The 20,793-nt window shown below is 39.3% G+C and overlaps 1 protein-coding gene across 9 annotated transcripts in view; it reads left to right on the forward strand.

Annotated features, from left to right (window-relative positions):
- Positions 1–20,793, forward strand: part of ADAMTS3 (ADAM metallopeptidase with thrombospondin type 1 motif 3) — a 335,418-nt gene that overhangs the window by 257,200 nt on the left and 57,425 nt on the right. For all 9 annotated transcript variants that reach the window (XM_081587060.1, XM_081587042.1, XM_081587070.1 and 6 more), the window contains one exon: positions 14,964–15,163. In XM_081587060.1, coding sequence (XP_081443186.1) covers positions 14,964–15,163 — 200 coding nt within the window. The remainder of the gene's footprint in view (positions 1–14,963; positions 15,164–20,793) is intronic.

The following is a 20,793-nucleotide window of genomic DNA, read 5'->3' on the forward strand; positions in this document are numbered from 1 at the left end:
CAGTGTAGGAAGTTTCACTTTTCAGCTTGTTCTTTTTAATTGCTTTATACTATTCTCTTGTACAATATAACATGATGTAGTCATCCTATCTGGGCTTCCCTGGTGACTCAGATGGTAAAGAATCCACCTGCAATGCAAGAGACCCAGGTTTGATCCCTGGATTGGGAAGATCCCCTGGAGAAGGACATAGCAATGCACTCCAGCATTCTTAACTGGAGAATCCCATGGACAGAGGAGCCTGGTGGATTACAGTCCGTGGGATCACAAAGAGTCGGACACGACTGAGTGACTAACACACACACACATTCATCGTATCTGTTTTTCAGTTTTAGCTATTATAAATAGCTATGAATATTATTTATGTATTATGGTGTGTGTAGAATGACCGTGTCTTGGGGTATGCATATATTCAACTTTAGTAGATAATGCTAAGGGTTTACAAAATAGTGTACCAATGTACCTTCCAACCTGCAATATACGAGAGTTCGAGTTGATCCAAATCCCACTCAATGCTTGCTTTTGTCAAGTTTTATTTTCTAGTTTTAGTGATTGTGGTAGGTATGTTTTACTTGGCTTTAATTTGTTTTTTCTGATGTTTAACAAGATTGAGAACATTTACATATATCTGTAGGCTATTAGACTTATTTTTATGAAGTGCACATTTAAGAACACATTTAAAAACTGGACATTTGTCTTGTTCTTAATGTTTTATAGGTGTACTTATATACTCTGGATATGAATACTTTGTCGGATATGTTTTGCAAATATTTTCTCCAACTCTGTGGCTCAATGTCTTTTAAGTATTAATGTTTCAATGTAGAGATCTGGCACATCTTTATTATATTTTTTTCCCTAAGAATTTGAGTCTTTATACTCTTTTAAATAAGATTTTTTTCTAATTTTTTGTTGATAAATTTCATTTCTTTTTGTTGGCTGTTAATATATAAAATTCAAGTATATGTATTATATTATGGGTTGCCATTTCCTTCTCCAGGGGATCTTCCCTACCCAGTGATTGAACCCACATCTCCTGCATTGACAGGTGGATTCTTTACCACTGAGCCATCAGGGAAGACCCATTTAATTATATACCTACTCTCACATGTAGGACTTCTCTCCAGTTTTTTTTCCTCTCTTTGTAAAAATATATTTGATATGGAAGATCATCTTTTTAATCATATATTTCATTTATTATTTATTATTGGCTGTTCTGGGTCTTCGTTGCTGTGCACAGACTTTCTCTGGTTTTGGCAAGCAGGGGCTACCCTCTAGTTGCTGTGTTCAGGTTTCTCATTGTGATGGCTTCTCTTGTTGCCGAGCATACACTGTAGGCACTGGGGCTTCAGTAGTTGTAGTTGTGGGTTCAGGAGTTGTGGTTCCCGGGCTCTAGAGCATGGGCTCAGTAGTTGTGGTACACGGGCTTAGTTGCTCCATAACAGGTGGAATTTTCCCAGACCAGGGACCGAACCAGTGTCCCCTGCATTGCAAATCAGATTCTTAACCATTGAACCACCAGGAAAGCCCCAGTTTGTTTGATGATATCACTTCTAGTACCATTAGAAACTTCAATAACAATTAGTTATGTGTTTCTTTTCCATTTGTCTACTTTTTGTGCATTGATGCATTATGATCCATCTAAGTCCTCACTTTCTCTAAACTCAAATTACTTACCCGCTGTTTACTCGTTTATTTGTTTAACAGACATTTATTGTTTCAGGTTCACTGGACTACTTTTTAGCACATTTCCCCATTTAAAAATGTAGATACAATCATTAATTATCAGGTGTCACTTTTACTCACAAAAGTATCATTCAAGAACATTTATTTGTGTCACTCTGTCTACATTACCATGGAATCAATATAATGAAGTGTTCCAAAACAAATAGGTTAAAGATGCACTAAGTCTAATATATTATATGCTTCTTATGTGAATACAACTGTTATTAATAACAAATACAATGTAGTATATGCCTAGTTTTCAGCCTTGTTGTTAAAGTTATGTGCTCTGGTGAGTTATATTATCCATGACCATTCCTTGCTTTACCAAGAACTTATTCGGTCTTTCGTCAAACAAGAGGAAAAATATAGCACATGAAGTTACCCTTGAACATTATTTTTTCTTCTTTGAACTTTTGGCTTTAAGGGTGTTAGTAGAAAGTCATCTGGAACTGCTAAATATGTTGATTAGAGTCAGGTGCGAGAATCCTCGACCAGGGCAAGCTTTGATCAATTCCTTTAAGGATTTTTTAAGATATTCTTTTATTCAGGTGAACAACATTCTAGGCTGATGAAATAAGAAAAATGGCAAAAATGAGTAGACTGTGTGATGGCTAATAATTATGTTAACCCTTCTGGAGAAGCAAAAAGAGGTGTGTAGTTTAGGTGGTGAAATATTTGTATGCATGTGCCTGCTCAGTCTCTCAGTCATAGCTGACTCTTTGTGACCCCATAGGTCACAGAGCTCAGCCCATCAGGCTCCTCTGTCCATGGGATTTCCCAGGCAAGGATGCTGGGTTGCCGTTTCCTTCTACAGTCGATCTTCCCAACCCAGGGATCAAACCCGCGTCTCCTGCATCTATTTGGCCAGTGACAAAAGGTTTAGATTTAATAAAGTAAGGAAATTTGCACTAAGTACTCTTGGAGTAACACTTAAAGAAGACAATTTAAGTGGCTGAACATAACAGTGAACTCAAAACAGTGAAAGAGAAGACACAGTCCAATATACATAGAACATGAAATATGGCATTGGAGTCAGAAGTGCTGACAGAATGGCAAATCTAAGAATATTGTGTAGCAAAAATTATCAGAATTTGGCAATGACTTGATGAGGCAAGCGAAGTAAAAATGACCTCAGGGCTTTGATTGCCTGAGTGGGAAGTATTGAATACAGGAAGATTACTGAAGAATGCATTATGTTAGGATAAGTTGACAATTTGAGAATAATAATAATGAGAAAGCATTGGAGCAGAATGTAGAAATGTCTTGTAACTCAATATATGTAGCTCAAGGATTAAAAACATATTAAAACTCGATGACTGAAGGATTTGTCCAAGGGAATGTGTATAAAAAAACAAAGGGCCTTTCTTGGGTGATTCTCAGCCAATTGGAGACAAGCATAGCATCCAGCAAAGGCCCTCCTAAAGAGATATATGGGAAAGTAAAAGTAGAGGGGAATGAAATGTTTAGTTGGAAGCCGGTATCAGTGAAGAGAATATGGGCTGATGCACTCAATTGAAGAAAGTGAAATTGGTTAGAAAGGAAGATGATTAGAGACAAAGGGAAATAAATCCTAATTTGACTCAGGTCAGCTTCTGTAAAGAAGCAACTGTAGTGACTGTACCCTGGAATGGAAAAGGATAAGGATGAGTAGCTACAGGTTGAGGAGTGAACGTTATTACACTGAAAACCATACAAAGGTAAGATGTACTTCCAGGAATGTTTTGTGTAAACCAATGCCTGGACTAGGTCAAAGGGTTTATAAAATATTGCTTAAGAACACCTACCACATAATAGATGGTCTCCCCAGGTGGCACTAATGGTAAAGATCTCGTTTGTCAATGCAGGAGGCATAGAGACGCAGGTTCGATTCGTGGGTCAGGAAGATCCCCTGGAGGAGGGCATGAAATCCCATTCCAGCATTCTTGCCTGGAGATTCCCAAGGACAAAGGAGCCTGGCAGGTTACAGTTCATAGGGCTGCAGAGTCGGACACAACTGAAGCGACTTAGCATGCAGGCACATCATGTAATAGGTGCCCAGTAGAAGTTTGTTAAATAAATATGTCCTCTCTCATCCCTGTCATGTACACATCCTGTAGCTTTTGGTGCATTTTCTGTCATGTACTAACAGGGACCCTAGTGAAACAGTTATATGGAAATATAAGCCAGTGGCCATATTGTAAGCAGTTCCTAAGGGATACAAGAGAAAAAAATAGAGGTATTAGGCAAACTCCCCAAAAGTACGGAATCACAGAAGGAAAATTTCTAGAGGCAGAAGGGATCTTGCGGGTCACTGAATAGCCCCACCCTCTGATTACACAGCTTTGGATGTGAGGCCCAGTTTTGTTAAATAACTTACCATCTATGTGTCAAGGTTCCGTTCCAGGAATTTGAAACCGCACTAGCTATTTTAAGCATGAAAGGATTTAATATAAAGAATTAAGTGCACATTTAGATTCTTGGAAGGACTGGAAGAGTGACCATTTAGGCTTGGGCTCCAGGACTAGCTCTCAGAATGATGCAGCTGATTGGTCCACCTGGGCAGCTGCTATTGCTGCTCCAGTCAGGGAGGGGGAGAAGGAGTGAGCTATTCTTGGACCTGTAGCTACCAAGAAGTTGCTACCAAAGGTGCTCTCTGAGGATAACAAACTGGCAGTACTGCGACCGTACTTGGCTCAGCATCTACAGAGCTGGCAACGAGACTTAGGATGTCACTATAGAAAACCCAAGTCCCCACAGTGTCTCCCCAACCACACTTGCCACTTCTGAGTTCAAATCTTACCTGAGTACATCTCATTGGCTTAACCAAAGGCTCGCCTGGGAGCCTAGCGGCAAGCACACTGGGACTCATAGCTCCTGAAGGAGTACACAACACAAGGATGCTGGAATGGATGTCCACTGTCACATCATCAGATTTACACCCCCATGTCTTCAACTCGGAAAGTACATCACTGCAGCAAGAACATGGGAGGCCTGTCTTGCAGTCCCACTGTTACCATCGATTCTATGTGCACACAAGAGAATTATGTAGATTCAGCGCTCCTAGAAATCACCTTCTGATATTGAGAGACCTCAAAGTAGGGCAGCCACTTAATTTGTTTAAACTGGGCCACATTTGAAAATGGAGAGAAAAAAACTACTCGTATTTATGCCAGGATAGTTGGCACGATGGAGCAGGGCATGGCAACTTACTCTGATATTCTTACCTGGAGAATCCCATGGACACAGGAGCCTGGCAGGCTACAGTCCATAGGGTTTCAGAGTCAGATACCACTGAAGCGACTTAAGACTCATGCATGCAACAGGCATGATACAGAACTGTTCCCAAGAAAACAAACTCCAAGCCTATATACAAAATATGTAAGCTTCTTCATGATCTTGCTTCAACCTCCATCAGTGTCCGCATCTGTCAACACAAATCTTCACTTTACTTTTTGCTCCATCTTCTTTAAAGTTCTGTTCCCCAAGGGTATCAGTACTGTTCAGATCTTCTGCACACACTATGGCTTTGCCTGGAATGGCCCTCAGTGTATCTCCACATATCTTACTTCTGCGCATCTTTCAAAATCCAGTGCTGCTGTCACCTCCTCTGTTGAAATGTCCTCAGATTCTTCCAGGTTACATGCTTTACCAGATATGAAAGTATCTGTTTATATTTCTTTCCTATTAAGCTGTAACCACTTCAGTGACAGAAACTCGGTTTATTCATTCTTTATTCCTAGAAACCAGATCAGATTCTATATGGAAAAAGTGCGCAAGAAATGTTTGGAAATAGATGGGTGGACGAAATTAAAGTAGAGAGGAAAGAAATAGGGAATGAAGCAAACAAGGAACTGAAAGAAAGGATGTGGAGGGAGAGGAAATAAGAGCAGGAGGAAAGGAGCCTTTTCTGGTGATTCTAACATTTTTCGCTTGTGAGGATTCTCCTCATATAACCAATCTTTGAAAGGTGAAAAGGTGAAAGTGAAGTTGCTCAATCATGTCTGACTCTTTGTGACCCCATGGACTGTAGGCTACCAGGCTTCTCCATCTATGGGATTTTCCAGGCAAGAGTACCAGAGTGGGTTGCCATTTCCTTCTCCAGGGGATCTTCCCGACCCAGGTACTGAACCTAGGTCTCCCGCATTGCAGGCAGACACTTTACCCTCTGAGCCACCAGGAAAGGGTCTTTCAAATTACTGAATGAATTGAGATGAAATCCGTTCACACTCACTTAGAAATAGACTTGCTGCCAGTTGTCTGGATTTCCCATCTGATACTTACAGAAATTATCAGCATTTATTGACTTTGATGACAATTCATTGGTCAGCGGTTTCACCCCATCTATGTTAATCTATCCAATATGTCATTCCTCAATTTTATTTTATCTTTTTCTCTCAATTTTAGTTGAACATATAAATGTTTAGATTTCTTTCACTCAGACTGCAAAAAGACCTTTAAAATCTAGAAAGACAAATTTAGGTGCAATCAATACTAGTTTGTACATCAGTGAATCTTTCTTGTCTCTCTTTTTTTTTTATTTTCAGTTATCTCAAGATGATTTCTTTCTTGAGTGAGTAATTTCATCTTGCTTGTTGCGGCGCTTTTGTTGATTTTAAGGGATGGCCCACAATGAACTTGATTTATAGAATTTATTTCTTGCCTTTGCTTCTGTAACATGATTTCCTGAAGTTCACCCCCAATTTCCTATCAGCTAAATGTGATTTAAAAAAAAATAGTCTAGCTCTTAAGTCTCTGGAAAACTCAGTGCAAAATATTTTCAGTGGCTGTTTCAAACATTGTACTCTTTGGACTGTAAGGCGATACTTATGTTTGCTAAGGTTTGTTTGTTTTTTGAACTTGCTCCATGTTCGTGTTAAGTAATAAGCAGATTTGCAAGGGAAGGGTGCTACTCTTGGAAGACAGTTTCTTTCTTGTTTACAGTGTAGGCCTCTTGGCTTAGCCAGCTTGTAATAAACAAAGAAATTCACATTGTCTTATGAGAAAGATGAATATTTTTTTTTGAGATTTACTGAATACTGCTCAGTCTTTAATTTCTCTCCCTTTGTATGACACAGTATGTGAAAGGACATGGTCCAGAATATTTAATATCTCATAAAAGTATGATTTTTGTATTAAAAGAGTATAGTCAAGGTTACACTGAACATGTTACTACTACCTAACTTCCATAAGTCCAACTAAATGTAAATGGAAATTTTACTTAGAAAACTGTAGCTTCTAGCAGTATCAGATTAGTAGGATGCAGTATCTTTCCAAAGTTAAACTATGATTTTAGCTGAATAAGAGCAACAGAAGAAACAAACTAGGAAACAGATTACTAATAGAGAATTTCTTATATTTAAAATGATATAAACAGCATAAATAACTTGGGATATTATTATAAACAATATTTATATTAAATATAAATTTAATTGTTACCATCCTTTTCAGAGAACTTTACAGCCTAAGAATAGTTTATTAAAGAAAAAGGAAGGAAAATTAGTGAATATAGCAAGAAGGGTATCAGTTCAGTTCAGTTCAGTTCAGTCGCTCAGCCGTGTCCGACTCTTTGCGACCCCATGAATCGCAGCACGCCAGGCCTCCCTGTCCATCACCAACTCCCGGAGTTTACCCAAACCCATGTCCATCGAGTCGGTGATGCCATCCAACCATCTCATCCTCTGTCATCCCCTTCTCCTCCTGCCCCCAATCCTACCCAGCATTAGGATCTTTTCCAATGAGTCAACTCTTGGCATCAGGTGGCCAAAGTATTGGAGTTTCAGCTTCAACATCAGTCCTTCCAATGAACACCCAGGACTGATCTCCTTTAGGATGGACTGGTTGGATCTCCTTGCAGTCCAAGGGACTCTCAAGAGTCTTCTCCAACACCACAGTTCAAAAGCATCAATTCTGCGGCGCTCAGCTTTCTTCACCGTCCAACTCTCACATCCATACATGACCACTGGAAAAAAGAAGGGTATAGATGGGTTTATCTATCAGGGTTCTTTTATTTTCAGTTATAGGAACTAACATCAAACTACCTTTGGCAAGAATTCTTTTCCAAAGTAGTAAAAGAAGAATATCAGGTGGTAGTATTGTTTAATGACTCACAAAACTGAAAAATCAAGATTTAAAGAATGGTTGAGTCTCAATGACATCATTGGAATATAACTATTGTCTCCATTAATAATCTTCACTTTCTTCTTCTTGTGCTAAATTTAAACCAACAACTCTCCCATGCTCACCCCAATCACCTTCACTGCTACATTCTGCAAGAGTATAAGCCCAGAAGAGAGAACTTCTCTTTCCAGAAGAGAGAACTTCTCTTTCCTAATAGTTCCAAATAAAACAGTTGTATATAATAGTTTCAGTGCCATGATTTAGGCCATCTGCCCATCCAATTACTAGAGTCAAGGACATGGAATATAGTACTTGGGCATGCCTGGATCAATTACCACTGCTAGATGTGAATGTTCAGGGGTGGAGTGGGGAAGTGAAGCCAGGAGGGTGTAGATTAATGTAGCTACCTGAATTCCTAGAGAAAGACAGATGCCTCACACCTAGAGTTGCCATATATAGAACATGAAAATATATAATTCTCATTTAAAGTAGAATATTAGGTAAACATGGAAAAAATTGTTAGAATCAGGTAGGTCCCATGATCTATCTGGGACATACTTATACAAAACAAATTGTTGTCTATCTGACATTTGAATTAACAGAGAATACAGTATTTTGTATGATAACCCTGCCCACACCCAAACATTTCAGTGATTTATTCAAGAAATGGTTGGAATAAGGCTGAGCAAGCAACAGTGATGAGTCCACTACTATAGTAATGAAGAACTTAATGTCAGCAGACATTCGTGGGCCAAAAGAGTAGAAGTTGAAGAAGAAGTTGAAGAAGTTGAAGAAGCTGAAACTCGAATACTTTGGCCACCTGATGCGAAGAACTGACTCACTGGAAAAGACCCTGATGATGGGAAAGATTGAAGGCAGGAGGAGAAGGCGACGACAGAGGATGAAATGGTTAGATGGCATCACCAACTCGATGGACATGAGTTAGGGTAAACTCTGGGAGTTGGTGATGGACAGGGAGGCCTGGCATGCTGCAGTCCATTTGGTCACAAAAGTCAGACACGACTGAGTGACTGAACTGAACTGAACTGATGGTTAGCTTCAGAACTGTCATGGCACTGGTGGGTGTGTCATTTGGCACACTAATATATTACAATGAGCACATAATGAGGCTCAAGGTCTACTGGAAGTCAATAATCTACCGTCTTGGATCTATAGTTCATAGTTCAGTCGCTCAGTCGTGTCCGACTCTTTGCGACCCCATGAATTGCAGCACACCAGGCCTCTCTGTCCATCACCAACTCCTGGAGTCCACCCAAACCCATGGCCATCGAGTCAATGATGCCATCCAACCATCTCATCCTCTGTCATCCCCTTCTCCTCCCGCCCCCAATCCTACCCAGCATTAGGGTCTTTTCCAATGAGTCAACCCTTCGCATGAGGTGGCCAAAGTATTGGAGTTTCAGCTTCACCATCAGACCTTCCAATGAACACCCAGGATTGATCTCTTTTAGGATGGATTGATTGGATCTCCTTTCAGTCCAAGGGACTCTCAAGAGTCTTCTCCAACACCACAGTTCAAAAGCATCAATTCTTCGGAGCTCAGCTTTCTTCACTGTCCAACTCTCACATCCATACATGACCACTGGAAAAACCATAGCCTTGACTAGACGTACTTTTGTTGGCAAAGTAATGTCTCTGCTTTTAAATATGCTATCTAGGTTGGCCATAACCTTCCTTCCAAGGAGTAAGCGTCTTTTAATTTCTTGACTGCAATCACCATCAGCAGTGATTTTGGAGCCCCCAAAAATAAAGTCTGACACTGTTTCCACTGTTTCCCCATCTACTTCCCATGAAGTGATGGGACCAGATGCCATGATCTCAGTTTTCTGAACGTTGAGCTTTAAGCCAACTTTTTCACTCTCCTCTTTCACCTTCATCAAGAGGCTCTTTAGTTCTTCTTCACTTTCTGCCATAAGGGTGGTGTCATCCGCATATCTGAGGTTATTGATATTTCTCCCGGCAATCTTGATTCCAGCTTGTGTTTCCTCCAGCCCAGCGTTTCTCATGATGTACTCTGCATATAAGTTAAATAAGCAAGGTGACAATATACAGCCTTGATGTACTCCTTTTCCTATTTGGAACCAGTCTGTTGTTCCATGTCCAGTTCTAACTGTTGCTTCCGGACCTGCATACAGATTTCTCAAGAGACAGGTCAGATGGTCTGGTATTCCCATCTCTTTCAGAATTTTCCACAGTTTATTGTGATCCACACAGTTAGTTTCTGCCGTATCCTGCAGCTATGTCCTTTTTTTTAAAGGTTGTACCCTGACCCCTTCTCTCCTATTTCACTGGGAAGAGGAGGACTTGAAAAGGAGGATTCAGCAACGTGAGTTGCCTGTGCAACTTCCATTTCCCCCTCTTCTTTTATTTCAAGGCCTTCCACTTTCATCTTTTTAAAATAGAATCTCAGTAGTATTCATGATCCCATACTTTTCCTAAACATGTACTTCAGAGGAGGTCAGCTTCAGTTGGAGAAGTTGATTTCTGATTGGAATGAGACATCTGTGGGTTTGGTTCTTATCTTTGAATAATTTTTACATGGCCCTGTGATTCAATGCCAACCACTGAAACATGTAGTTAAATGTACCAGAGGGCCTCTAGGAAAGATTTTTGCCTACTTTTAAGAAAGACGTGCAAAAAGATAGAATTTGTGATACCTGGTTGTGATGGGGAATTGCTGCAGCCATTCTGAAAGCTAATCTGAAGACAAGGCCTGTATATCCAGAATGGTAGGATATGAAAAGATGTAAAGAACTGTCTACTCGATATATTGATAAACTGAGTAGTCCAGGAATCACCCTATCTCTGGACCTCTTGTAATGCAAATTAATATATTTCCTGATTACTTGGGACACTTTAAAGTTGTCTTTATTTGCAGCTAAACACATTCTAACTGACATATACACATACACAGGATTTTCTGTATATTGGACATTGAGATGACTTTTCTATTTTGTTTGTTTACCAATGATTACAAAACATGAAAACATTTTTTTTCCTACTTAAAAGGTAAGTTTTCTATTTAAAAATACCATATGCTATCGTTTAAAGGAGTCAGTGAAAACAAAAGCAAACATGTATTTTAGAATTAGAACTTTAGGGAAAAGAAATCATGGAAACTAATATTCATTTAATGGTGATGTCTTTTTTTTTTTTTTAAAAGCTGCAGTTATTTAATGAAACTTCAGAACTGACATCATAAATTGGCCTAAATATACTTCTTTGAACTATCATTATGGAATTTCCCGGTTGGTGAAAGGTTCAGCTGCTTTTCACAGAATCCTTTTATATCTTGGTAGAATGATGTCCCCATATGTGTGGAGATGCTGTTACTCTGTCTTTTTAGAATCATAACAATAGGTGCTCGGTCACTCAGTCATGTCCAACTCTTTGCGACCCTATGGACTATAGCCTACCAGACTCATCTGTCCATGGGGTTTCCCAGGCAAGAATATTGGAATGGGTTGTCATGCCCTTGTCCAGGGGATCTTCTGGACCCAGAGATAGAACTTCAGTCTCCTGGATCGCAGGCAGATTCTTTACCTCTGAACTACCAGGGAAGCCCAATAACAACATAAATTTATTTAAATTATATCAGTGGAAAAATCACTATTGGATGATACAAACAGGTCAACACAATAACTTAACTCCTCTCTGCTTCTGACCTTAACAGATGACATGTATTGGATTTTACACTTATTTTTAGCTCTCAGCTTAGGTTCTCCACCTACAGTTGGAAAATCTAGCTGTGACATTCCAGTCACTTCATTTTCACAGCAGGAGTCTGTTCATGAAGAATGCCAAATTTCTCCTTATAGATCCATTCTGTGTTTATTGTTACTGCCAAACATTTTCTTCATCATTTTCTGAAGTGGAGGCACTACAGAGAAATCTGCCGTGAGACATTTTGGTAAAGTGAATCTTACCTTATCACTCACTTATTAACATGACATTAACTTGCTTTCCCAAAAGGAGTAGGAGAGCAGGGGGTGGGGGGAATATACAGAATAAAATTAAACAGTGTCAATGTCATATCTATTAAGACTTGATTTAGTGACATATAAAAGAAAACCCACATATGCCTATGCACAATGGAAGTGCTATCCCCCTTACACTTTGTATAACAAAGTCTGATGCTAGGCAACCCAGGGCTAGGATGCCAGCTCCATAAAAACCTTGGGATATCTGATCCCTTCTTTATAACTACTCTACCAAACCAAGTTCATGCCTTGAATACAAGGTTATCTCAAAGAAGTCCTGTATCATGTTCATGGGCCAGGCAGCTGGAAGGATTACTAAGTAAAGATTGGTAACTAAGTAACCTGCCAAGCTTTTCTGTCCATGGGAATTTCCAGGCAAGATTGGATTTAATCCTAATTTTAACTGGAAGTAAGCATTCTAGATTCTCCTCTGCTTTACCTACTTTGTGCTCCTCGAGAGATATTGTTACTCTTATTCATTCTAAAGTTATCAGCATTTCATATTTCCTTTACTAATTCCAGATTTTTTTTCCTCACCTTTATTTCAAAAGACATATAACCATTTGATTTTTGATATATAAAATAAAATGTAGGAAGCTTTAAAAAGTGTAGAAATTTTCTCTTAATGGGAAATCATCATCATCACCATAACCATCATCATAGTAGTAGTAGCAGAACTATTTGTTGAGTGCTTGTAGCTAAGTACTGTATACACTATTTTTACTAACATTAATCAGAATCACTGCAACTCTGCAAAGTAGGTATCATTATCCCATTTTACAGATGAGAAAACTGAGGCTCAGGAAGGTTAGTTTTAAGTAAAATCATACTGCTAGGATGTGATACTGCAGGGATTTGAAGTCAGGTATATCTGATCATTATACTGTAAGCTAGACCTACTAGGAAAAATACATTATGAATGAAGATATTTCACAGCCTCAGAACAATTTGTAATTAATGTGGAGGTGTATAAATAAAATCACCAGAAGTTATTCCACTACTGTGTTTTTTTGAAATGTTTGACATTTGCCCACTTTAGGAATCCCAGAAAAGAACATTGTACAGCACAGGAAGAAATAGGGGCAGAAGTGTTCTTGATTGAATAAAAGCAATGGTTGAAAGAAAAAGACTTCCTTCTTGAGTTCCTCATGCAATGAAAAAATAGATTCTCTTCTCTTACAAGAAAACCACCAATTTGAGAAGGGATGCAAAGGCCAAACCAAAGGTGTCTTACTTAGAGCAGGATGAACTGTCCTTCTGAAATAGGTATTCAGCCTTCTTCATTCATTCATCAAACTTAATGACATGATGACATTGCTGGGATATTTCCATTGGAGACTGTTACTGACAGTTCTGCCAAAGAGAGCCATTTTTAGAACTGGGAGTTTGTGTATGAATTTCCTATTTGTACATTGGCTATCACAATCTTTCACATTCTCAAGTATCTGAAGAGACTGAAGTTGAATAGGAAAGTTGTTTGCAGGTGTAGTCTCCTGCTCTCAGTGTGGGCTTACAGCTCTTAAAAGCAACTTTTGAGGAAAGCTTTCTGTTTGATGTGGATGGTGGCAAGAGTTATGTACATACCGTGGAGCCAGTGTGATTCCCTTATGGGGAGAAAATTCCCAGCTAATGATCTAGCATTTGAGCTTGGGTCAAAGTGAGTTACAGTCTAGTTTTCTAACCTGAGTAGTCATATTCAGAGCCTCTACTCATACTCATAAGGGAGGGTGCTGCTGCTTCTCTATATTTTTTAAAAGTGGAAAGAGTATGAGGGAGACCTGTACTTCTGCAATTCAATTCCCATGTGGCTAAGGCTTGGTCATCAATCTTCTTGACCAAGAGACACCACTTTTTCCCCCTGAACTTTACTCAAACCACAGAGGTGGAGAGGAAAATGTCTATTCATTAATGTCAGATACCAATTCAAATGGCTTACAGGCCTCAGTACAACATTAAATAAGCCTTCGTATAAAACATGAGTCAGAATTGGTTCTGTCAAACTTGTTTTTAGATATGTGGCTGTTTTAGTCATCAAGGCAGTATGTAAAATAAAATCCTTTCCTGGTTTTATATATTTGAAATGGGAATGAAGATTCAGTTCTATATTAGCAGTTTTCATTAATATCTTTTTTAGTATTTCAGGAATATATTTTATTTTTTTAATGCACCAAAACATTTTCTTCACCAAAACTATGATAATTGAAATCTGAGATAATTAGAACCTGAAAACGCCTCTCTTACTCTCTTTCTCTCTAGGTAGGTAGGTAAGTAGATAGAAAGATATTCTAGAGATATGTATGTGTATGGCCATCTGTATATCACTCTGTGTGTGTCTATGTATATGTACATCTATTTGGAAAGTAAAAAAATTAAATTCCTTCCACAGCATAAAATAGAATTTTTATATTCTATTTTTCTTATAGGTAATTTTGTGACTGATTTTTTAACTTACGTATCTCACAGATTCAGATATATACCTATCAAAGAGTCCTGCTATCCAGATGAAGGCCAGTAAAATGTGGAAGACCTGTAGTGTCTGCCTAGCATCATTCACTAGAAAACCATACTCCTAAAAAATAAAGTAATATATGGTGACTGATCATCATACCGCTGAATGCTGTTGTGTTGCCATGCTACAATTTTATTTTTAAGCTGAGGCTACTGGAAAAAGAAGCAATTTAGACTTATGTGATACAAATTCCATAGTCCATGATGAAAGTAACTTAAGTTAACCACTGTAAACTTATCAATCTGTGACTTTGAAATTAATAGCCTGCATTTATTTAATAATTGCTTAGCCCGCACATGTTCTGTACCCCCACTTCCTGTGCTCTGCACCAAGGATACAGCTGGAGGAAGCCGGAACCCCTCTGTTCTTCCTGCAGCCGTCCGTCTGGCTGGTGGCACTGCTTGCTGTGTGGGAATACTGTTCTGCCCTGTGTTGTTCCGTGTTGAGTTCACAGGACATCTGTCTGATCATGTGTGCATGTGCGCATTGTTGAAGGCGTAAACTGGCAAGCAGCATCTTGGTGACTGTGGATGATAATGATAGGCCCCCCAAGAACATCCTTTTTTCTTTTCGTAAGAAGTCCTTAGAAGGCCCATTGGGAAAACTGAAATGCCTGGATTCCTTTTGTTTCTTAATAGAGTCGGATCTGGAAGGCCTTGATGATCTAGGTACTGTTTACAGCAGCATTGACCAGCAGCTGAATGAAACCATGAGGCGCCGCAGACACGCGGGAGAAAATGATTACAACATCGAGGTGCTGCTGGGAGTGGATGACTCTGTGGTCCGTTTCCATGGCAAAGAGCACGTCCAAAACTACCTCCTCACCCTGATGAACATTGTGAGTAGTGACTCCCTTTCTGAGGCTTTTCGATCTTTTAATTCACTTCTGTTTTTCTCTGGTCTTTTGGAAACCTCTATGAGGTCGTCCATGACTACACCCCACATTCAAAATGTGTACGTAACTGCATTCAATTCAAATATTGATCTACAGATTTAACATACAAGATGCAAAACTAAAGGACACATAAAGTGAAATTTTCTTTTTGCGTGATCAACTATTGATCCATTGTCATCAAAGAGAAATCTTAAATTTAAAAAGTTATAATGGACTGGAATTATAACATCAATTATGGTTTTCATTTGGTTCTGGAGGTAATCAAAACTCTCAGGACTTTGTCCACCTGACTTGATGTGGACCACGAAGAATGAGATGGATCTTTCCAGCATCATTTTGCATCCCAGGATGATGAGGAATTATTTAAGCCTAATAACTGTGTGCATGCTTGCTTTTAGAGCTTTTGGATAGAGTAATGTTTTTCACCATTATGCAGTTGAATGTAATATACATACAAAGCACAGTCAACTCTTGGCACAGTGCTGCCCTGCAATTATAAAGGACTCTAAATGTGTTCTTTATTTTTTCCTTATGAGCCTTAATCTTATCCAGAAGAAATTTAGCCAGTATCCTCAAACTGATGTCCTTTTTTTCCCAGGTGAACTGGCACAGAGCAGTTGAGGAGAAATAATACATAAGTTACCTACTTCTAAAAGATAACTAAGATAGTAGTATGCTCTGTTTTATATGTTTTATATCCTAGAGTGATAAAATAACATATTACTTTGGCAAATGTATTACCTAAGCCTATTCTCTCAGCTTTTGACTTTTGGTATGACTTTTTTGGGTACCTGGCCTTTTTTCCATGCTTAAGATTAGATTTCCAACAATTCTTAATTTTATTAATTATGGTTTTATTTATTCTAATATTTAAGCCAATATGTTAAACATATATTCTGTTCATTAGATACCAATGTATAAAATTCTACATATACCATGTCTCTGTGAAATGGAAAATAGTGTAGAAACTCAGACACATGTTTATTTGTTCATTGGCACAGATCCCAGTTATGAAGACTGCTTAGCACACAGAAAACAAATTCCACTGGAGATGCTACTTTTATTAATACTTGCATCATTCATTGTGCCCCTGGATCGCTTTCTTCTACACTAGGGAGGCAGTCAGTCAGGATAGACTTGCTAAGAAGGCTCTTGGAGTCATGCAGCAGAGATTTGGCACAGTCTTTGTCTTCACAGTACTTATAATTTAGTCAAGGGTAAAAGTGATGCAAAAAATGCAAAGGTTGAGCAATAAAAGGCATTCTATTATTAAGACTTATCAGTAGGCACTGTATTATAAGTTCCGTAAGACTTTAGAGGGAGCAGCTGTGAAGTGTTGAGATTATTAAATTGAGACTTAGGAGGCAGAGGCTTTAATTCTAGCTATGTTCCTTGTTGACTTTGTGACCTTAGATAATCATGTCCCTTCCTGGGATTTAGTTTCTGTATTTATAAAATTAAAAGATTGTACAAGATGTTCAATAATCCTCTAATCCATCAGGAAGCTGTGGGTTAAAGTAGGTCTGTAGGGATTTGTTTCCTGGATTTTTAAAAAATTTGTGTTTCAAAGGGCACATGGGATTGCCAAGGTTTTCTAGACAGACTCTGTTGACAGGAAAGTAGAAATGGCTATAGTATATTCACTAGACAGTAAGCTGAGGTGTCAAGGAATACACAAAAGTGCTGAATTTTTGGTTTTATAACCATTGCAAAAGATGTTTTGTTTTTAAGACCATTAAAAAAGTTAGGTAATAGGCTGAGTCTCTATCTCCAATACTAGAAATTAGTCTAAAGCTAATCGAGCACTAGAGAATGGAACTGGAAGAGAGAATATAATTTTTAAAACTGAAGTTCATTGCATCTGAAGTAATTAATATATGTAGAGGTTTTTAGAAGGTAATAATAACAGTCCCCTCTCCCTTCCCAAGTTCAGAATTGTCTAAATGATAGGCATAGTGAAAAGGCAGATGAAGAATAAATAGTTTTATTATTGATAAGAGCTGAATTGCACATCATTTAAATGTATAGCCGCAAATATTTTCCTTATTCTCAATTAGCTGAGAGCACTTTGTCCCAGCCCCTGCCACCCAGGAACATTTGGCAGTGTTGGGTCGAGAAGATCCCCTGGAGGAGGGCATGGAGAATTCTTGCCTGGAGAATCTCATGGACAGAGGAGACTGGTGGGCCACAGTCCACAGGGGTCGCAAAGAGCTGGAGACAACTGAAACGATTTAGCATGCACCGAGACATGTTTGGTTGTCGTAACTGGGAGAGGAAGCTACTGCCACTAGTGAAAGATGCCAGGGATGCTGCTAAACAACTGCAACATAAAGGGCAGCTACACAATAGAGAAATATGAATTATCTGGTCTAAAATGTCAACAGTGCAAGGTTTAGAAACTTTGTCATAAATCAGACAATCCTACTCACAACCCTCTATCCCCAACCCCCAATTAAATCAAAGATTTAATTGAAAACCTTTAATTTCAGGTTTTCAGTTAAACTTGAAACTCGATAATTTGAGATTTCCTTTGTAGGACTGGTAGAGAGCTGTAAGCACGACAGACTGAAGACTGAATCTCTTCCTTTTCTCCCTACGCTCCCACGCTCTGTTGCAGATCATTAGATCTGTAACACTGAAATGAGAATGCTCTGTCTCAAATTGATCAATTAAATAAGAGTGGGAGGAGTGAAAAAAACCAATAATGATATTCTAATGAAACTACCTCGTGGAAATCTGAAGCAAAGGAAATAAGTTGATTTTTGGTTTTTTTTCCATGACAAGTTTGGAATAATTAGTAACTCCTATGCTAGCCTTGCATGGCTTCCCATGGTTATCTAAAATCATGGCTCTTCAAACTTGAGCCCTACCCAAACATAGAGGCTTTCTTTACATGTCACAGAGGTTCAGGCAGAAACTAGAGAAAAAGACTGACAGCAAAAAGTCTATTTCCTTGCATTGATTTGGGGAGAAATGGGGGGGGTGGTTTACCTGGTGGCGCTAATGGTAAAGAACACGCCTGCCAATGCAGGAGAGGCAAGAGATACGGGTTCAATACCTGGGTGGGGAAGATCCCTTGGAGAAGCGCAGAACAACTGGCTTTAGTTTTCTTGGCTGGAGAATCCTATGGACAAAGGAGCCTGGAGGGCTATAGTCTATTGAGTCACAGTCGAACATGACTGAAGCAACTTAGCATGCGTGCACGTGTCCATATGGTACAGAAAAGATCACGGTTTCCTTTAGTTTCCTTTGGCACCTTTAACTTAGTTAACTAGTCAGCAGATACAATCTTCTTTTAGTTTACCTGATAGTCAAATATAGTTTCCGTATCCAAAACCAGGTGATATTTAGCATGCCATTCCTGAGCCAGGGAAGTACTTTTAGATCCCAGTGATTTCCTTCATGGTTGTCTCTTTAATTTAAACTCAACACCGTTTCAAAGGAATGCTCATATTTATCTCATACTTTATCGTCTTGAAAAGAGTTCTTAAATTATTAAATGTTAAACATCTGTGTAATGAAAGAATTGATAAGTGAACAAATGAGTGTAAATAACATAGAGGTAGATTGTGAACAAACAGAAACTTTGGATTTGAAATAAGAGGATATAAATGACATGAAGGCTTTAATCAGTTTAACAATATAATAAAAGAAGTGTTTAGAAAAGAATTTAGCATTTATTCGTGTCAATATTTTTTCAAGTATATTGCAAAATGGAAAATTATTGTGACTTTTTTTTTTCCCTAGAGGAGACAGAGGCTTTAAAATGTTAATAAAATTGAGATAAATTTTTACAATTATTTGAAGTTGGTAAAACAATCTGAGATAATGATACTACATTATTATCAGGTATTATGTAATCATTAAAAGAAGATGAGGAAGCGGCTTCCCTGGCAGCCCGGTGTTGAAGATTCTGCATTTCCATTGCAGAGGAAGCAGGTTCTATCCCTCGTTGGGGAACTAGGATCTCACATGCTGCGTGGCCAAAAAATAAAAGACAGTGACCAGCTTCTGTGTTGGTGAACACATCACAGTGCTGGGAGGGTGAGAGCCTGGAAAGAGCATGGAAGCTCTGTACCTCTCCCCACAAACCTTGCCTTCTGCCTCTCTTAGATTTGTCTGTTCCTGAGTTGTATCCATCATTTAAAAATAGTTAAATATGTAGGAGGTGCAAGACAATAACGGAAAGGCAAGATAGTCTTGAATTTAAGCCTGCCCCTAGCACTATGGTAGGAGACCTTGTACAAGTACCAACTTCTCAGTTTCCTCACTAGGAAAATGTGGATGGCGGTGCTGTGCTCACAGGAAAATCCTAAAGAAGAAAGGAGAGTGTGAATATAGTATGTCTAGAAGTGAGAAGGAGCTTAGCAGATGGCCAGTTGACACTGGTTGTAAAGAACTCAAAGCTCTTCCCACAGTTTGCTTTACCCCGTAAGTTCTACAAAGGGACGCAGAAGGCTCATCATGTGATGTGAAGAAAGATGACGTGTTTGCAAGTATCTTCCGTGAATCATTGACAGGCGCAGGGCTTGCCCCAAAACAAAACGGCAATTTTGTGGGGGTTTTAAACAAGGGCGGCACAGCCCCCACCCCCATTTATTTGATGCCCCAGTTTTCCCAGAATCTCAGAGCAGAAAACTTCAAAGGATTTGCTTAGGGTGATGTCTGGAGCCTAGGATAGAGCCCATCTCAGCACCCAGTCTCATGAGCCTTTTGCCACCTATGAGCCAGGACCAGAATCTGGAGAGAAAGGGATGCAGACCTCACGGAGCTGATTTCATTGTCAAGATTAACTGGGGAGGGGGGCAGGCACAAAACCCTGCTGCCTTCCTGGGACCATTTTCTCCAAAAAATAAGAGTCTTGCATTTTACTGGGGGGAGTGCAACAAAGCCTATTGTGTTCAGGGAACAGACAAAGACCAGTGACATCTTAAAGAGGAAAAGTCTACCCCAGTATTTAAGGCAGAAGAAAACCTTGGGGGAAAGCAACTGCCATGCTGTGAGAATGCTCAAGCATTTCTGTGGTGTGGCTCATGTGATGAAAATCAGAGACCTCTGGCCAGAAGCCAGCATCACTGCTATCCATACAGGAAATCCGCCTTCCAAGTGGCATCCTTATAGCAGGTGATGCTAGTGGTAAAGAACAAGCCTGCCAATGCAGGAGGCGCAAGAGACGCGTGTTCAATCCCTGGGTGGGGAAGATCCCCTGGAGGAGGAAATGGCAATCCATTCTAGTGTTCTTTCTGGGAAATCCCATGGACAGAGGATCCTGGTGGGCTACAGTCTATGGGATCCCAAAGAGTTGGACATGCTGAGCACACACGCTCTAGACCCTAGTCAAGACTTCAGGTGAATAGACAGCTGACATCTGACTTTGACTTCATGAGAAAAACCAAGCTGGGACCACCCAGCCAAGTTGTTCCCAAATTCCTGACTCATGGAAACTGTGAGAGAATAAACGATTGTTTCTGCTTTAACAAAGTAGAAGAAGGAAGAGAAGATAAGGTTATTGGGAGGTGGGAAGGTGAAAGTTCAAGTTCTATTTAATTTTAACTCCAAGCGACTTCACTTTC

The sequence above is a fragment of the Giraffa tippelskirchi genome, chromosome 1, assembly GCF_054371585.1.
Source record: "Giraffa tippelskirchi isolate mGirTip1 chromosome 1, T2T-mGirTip1v1.2.pri, whole genome shotgun sequence".
Taxonomy (NCBI): Eukaryota; Metazoa; Chordata; class Mammalia; order Artiodactyla; family Giraffidae; genus Giraffa; species Giraffa tippelskirchi.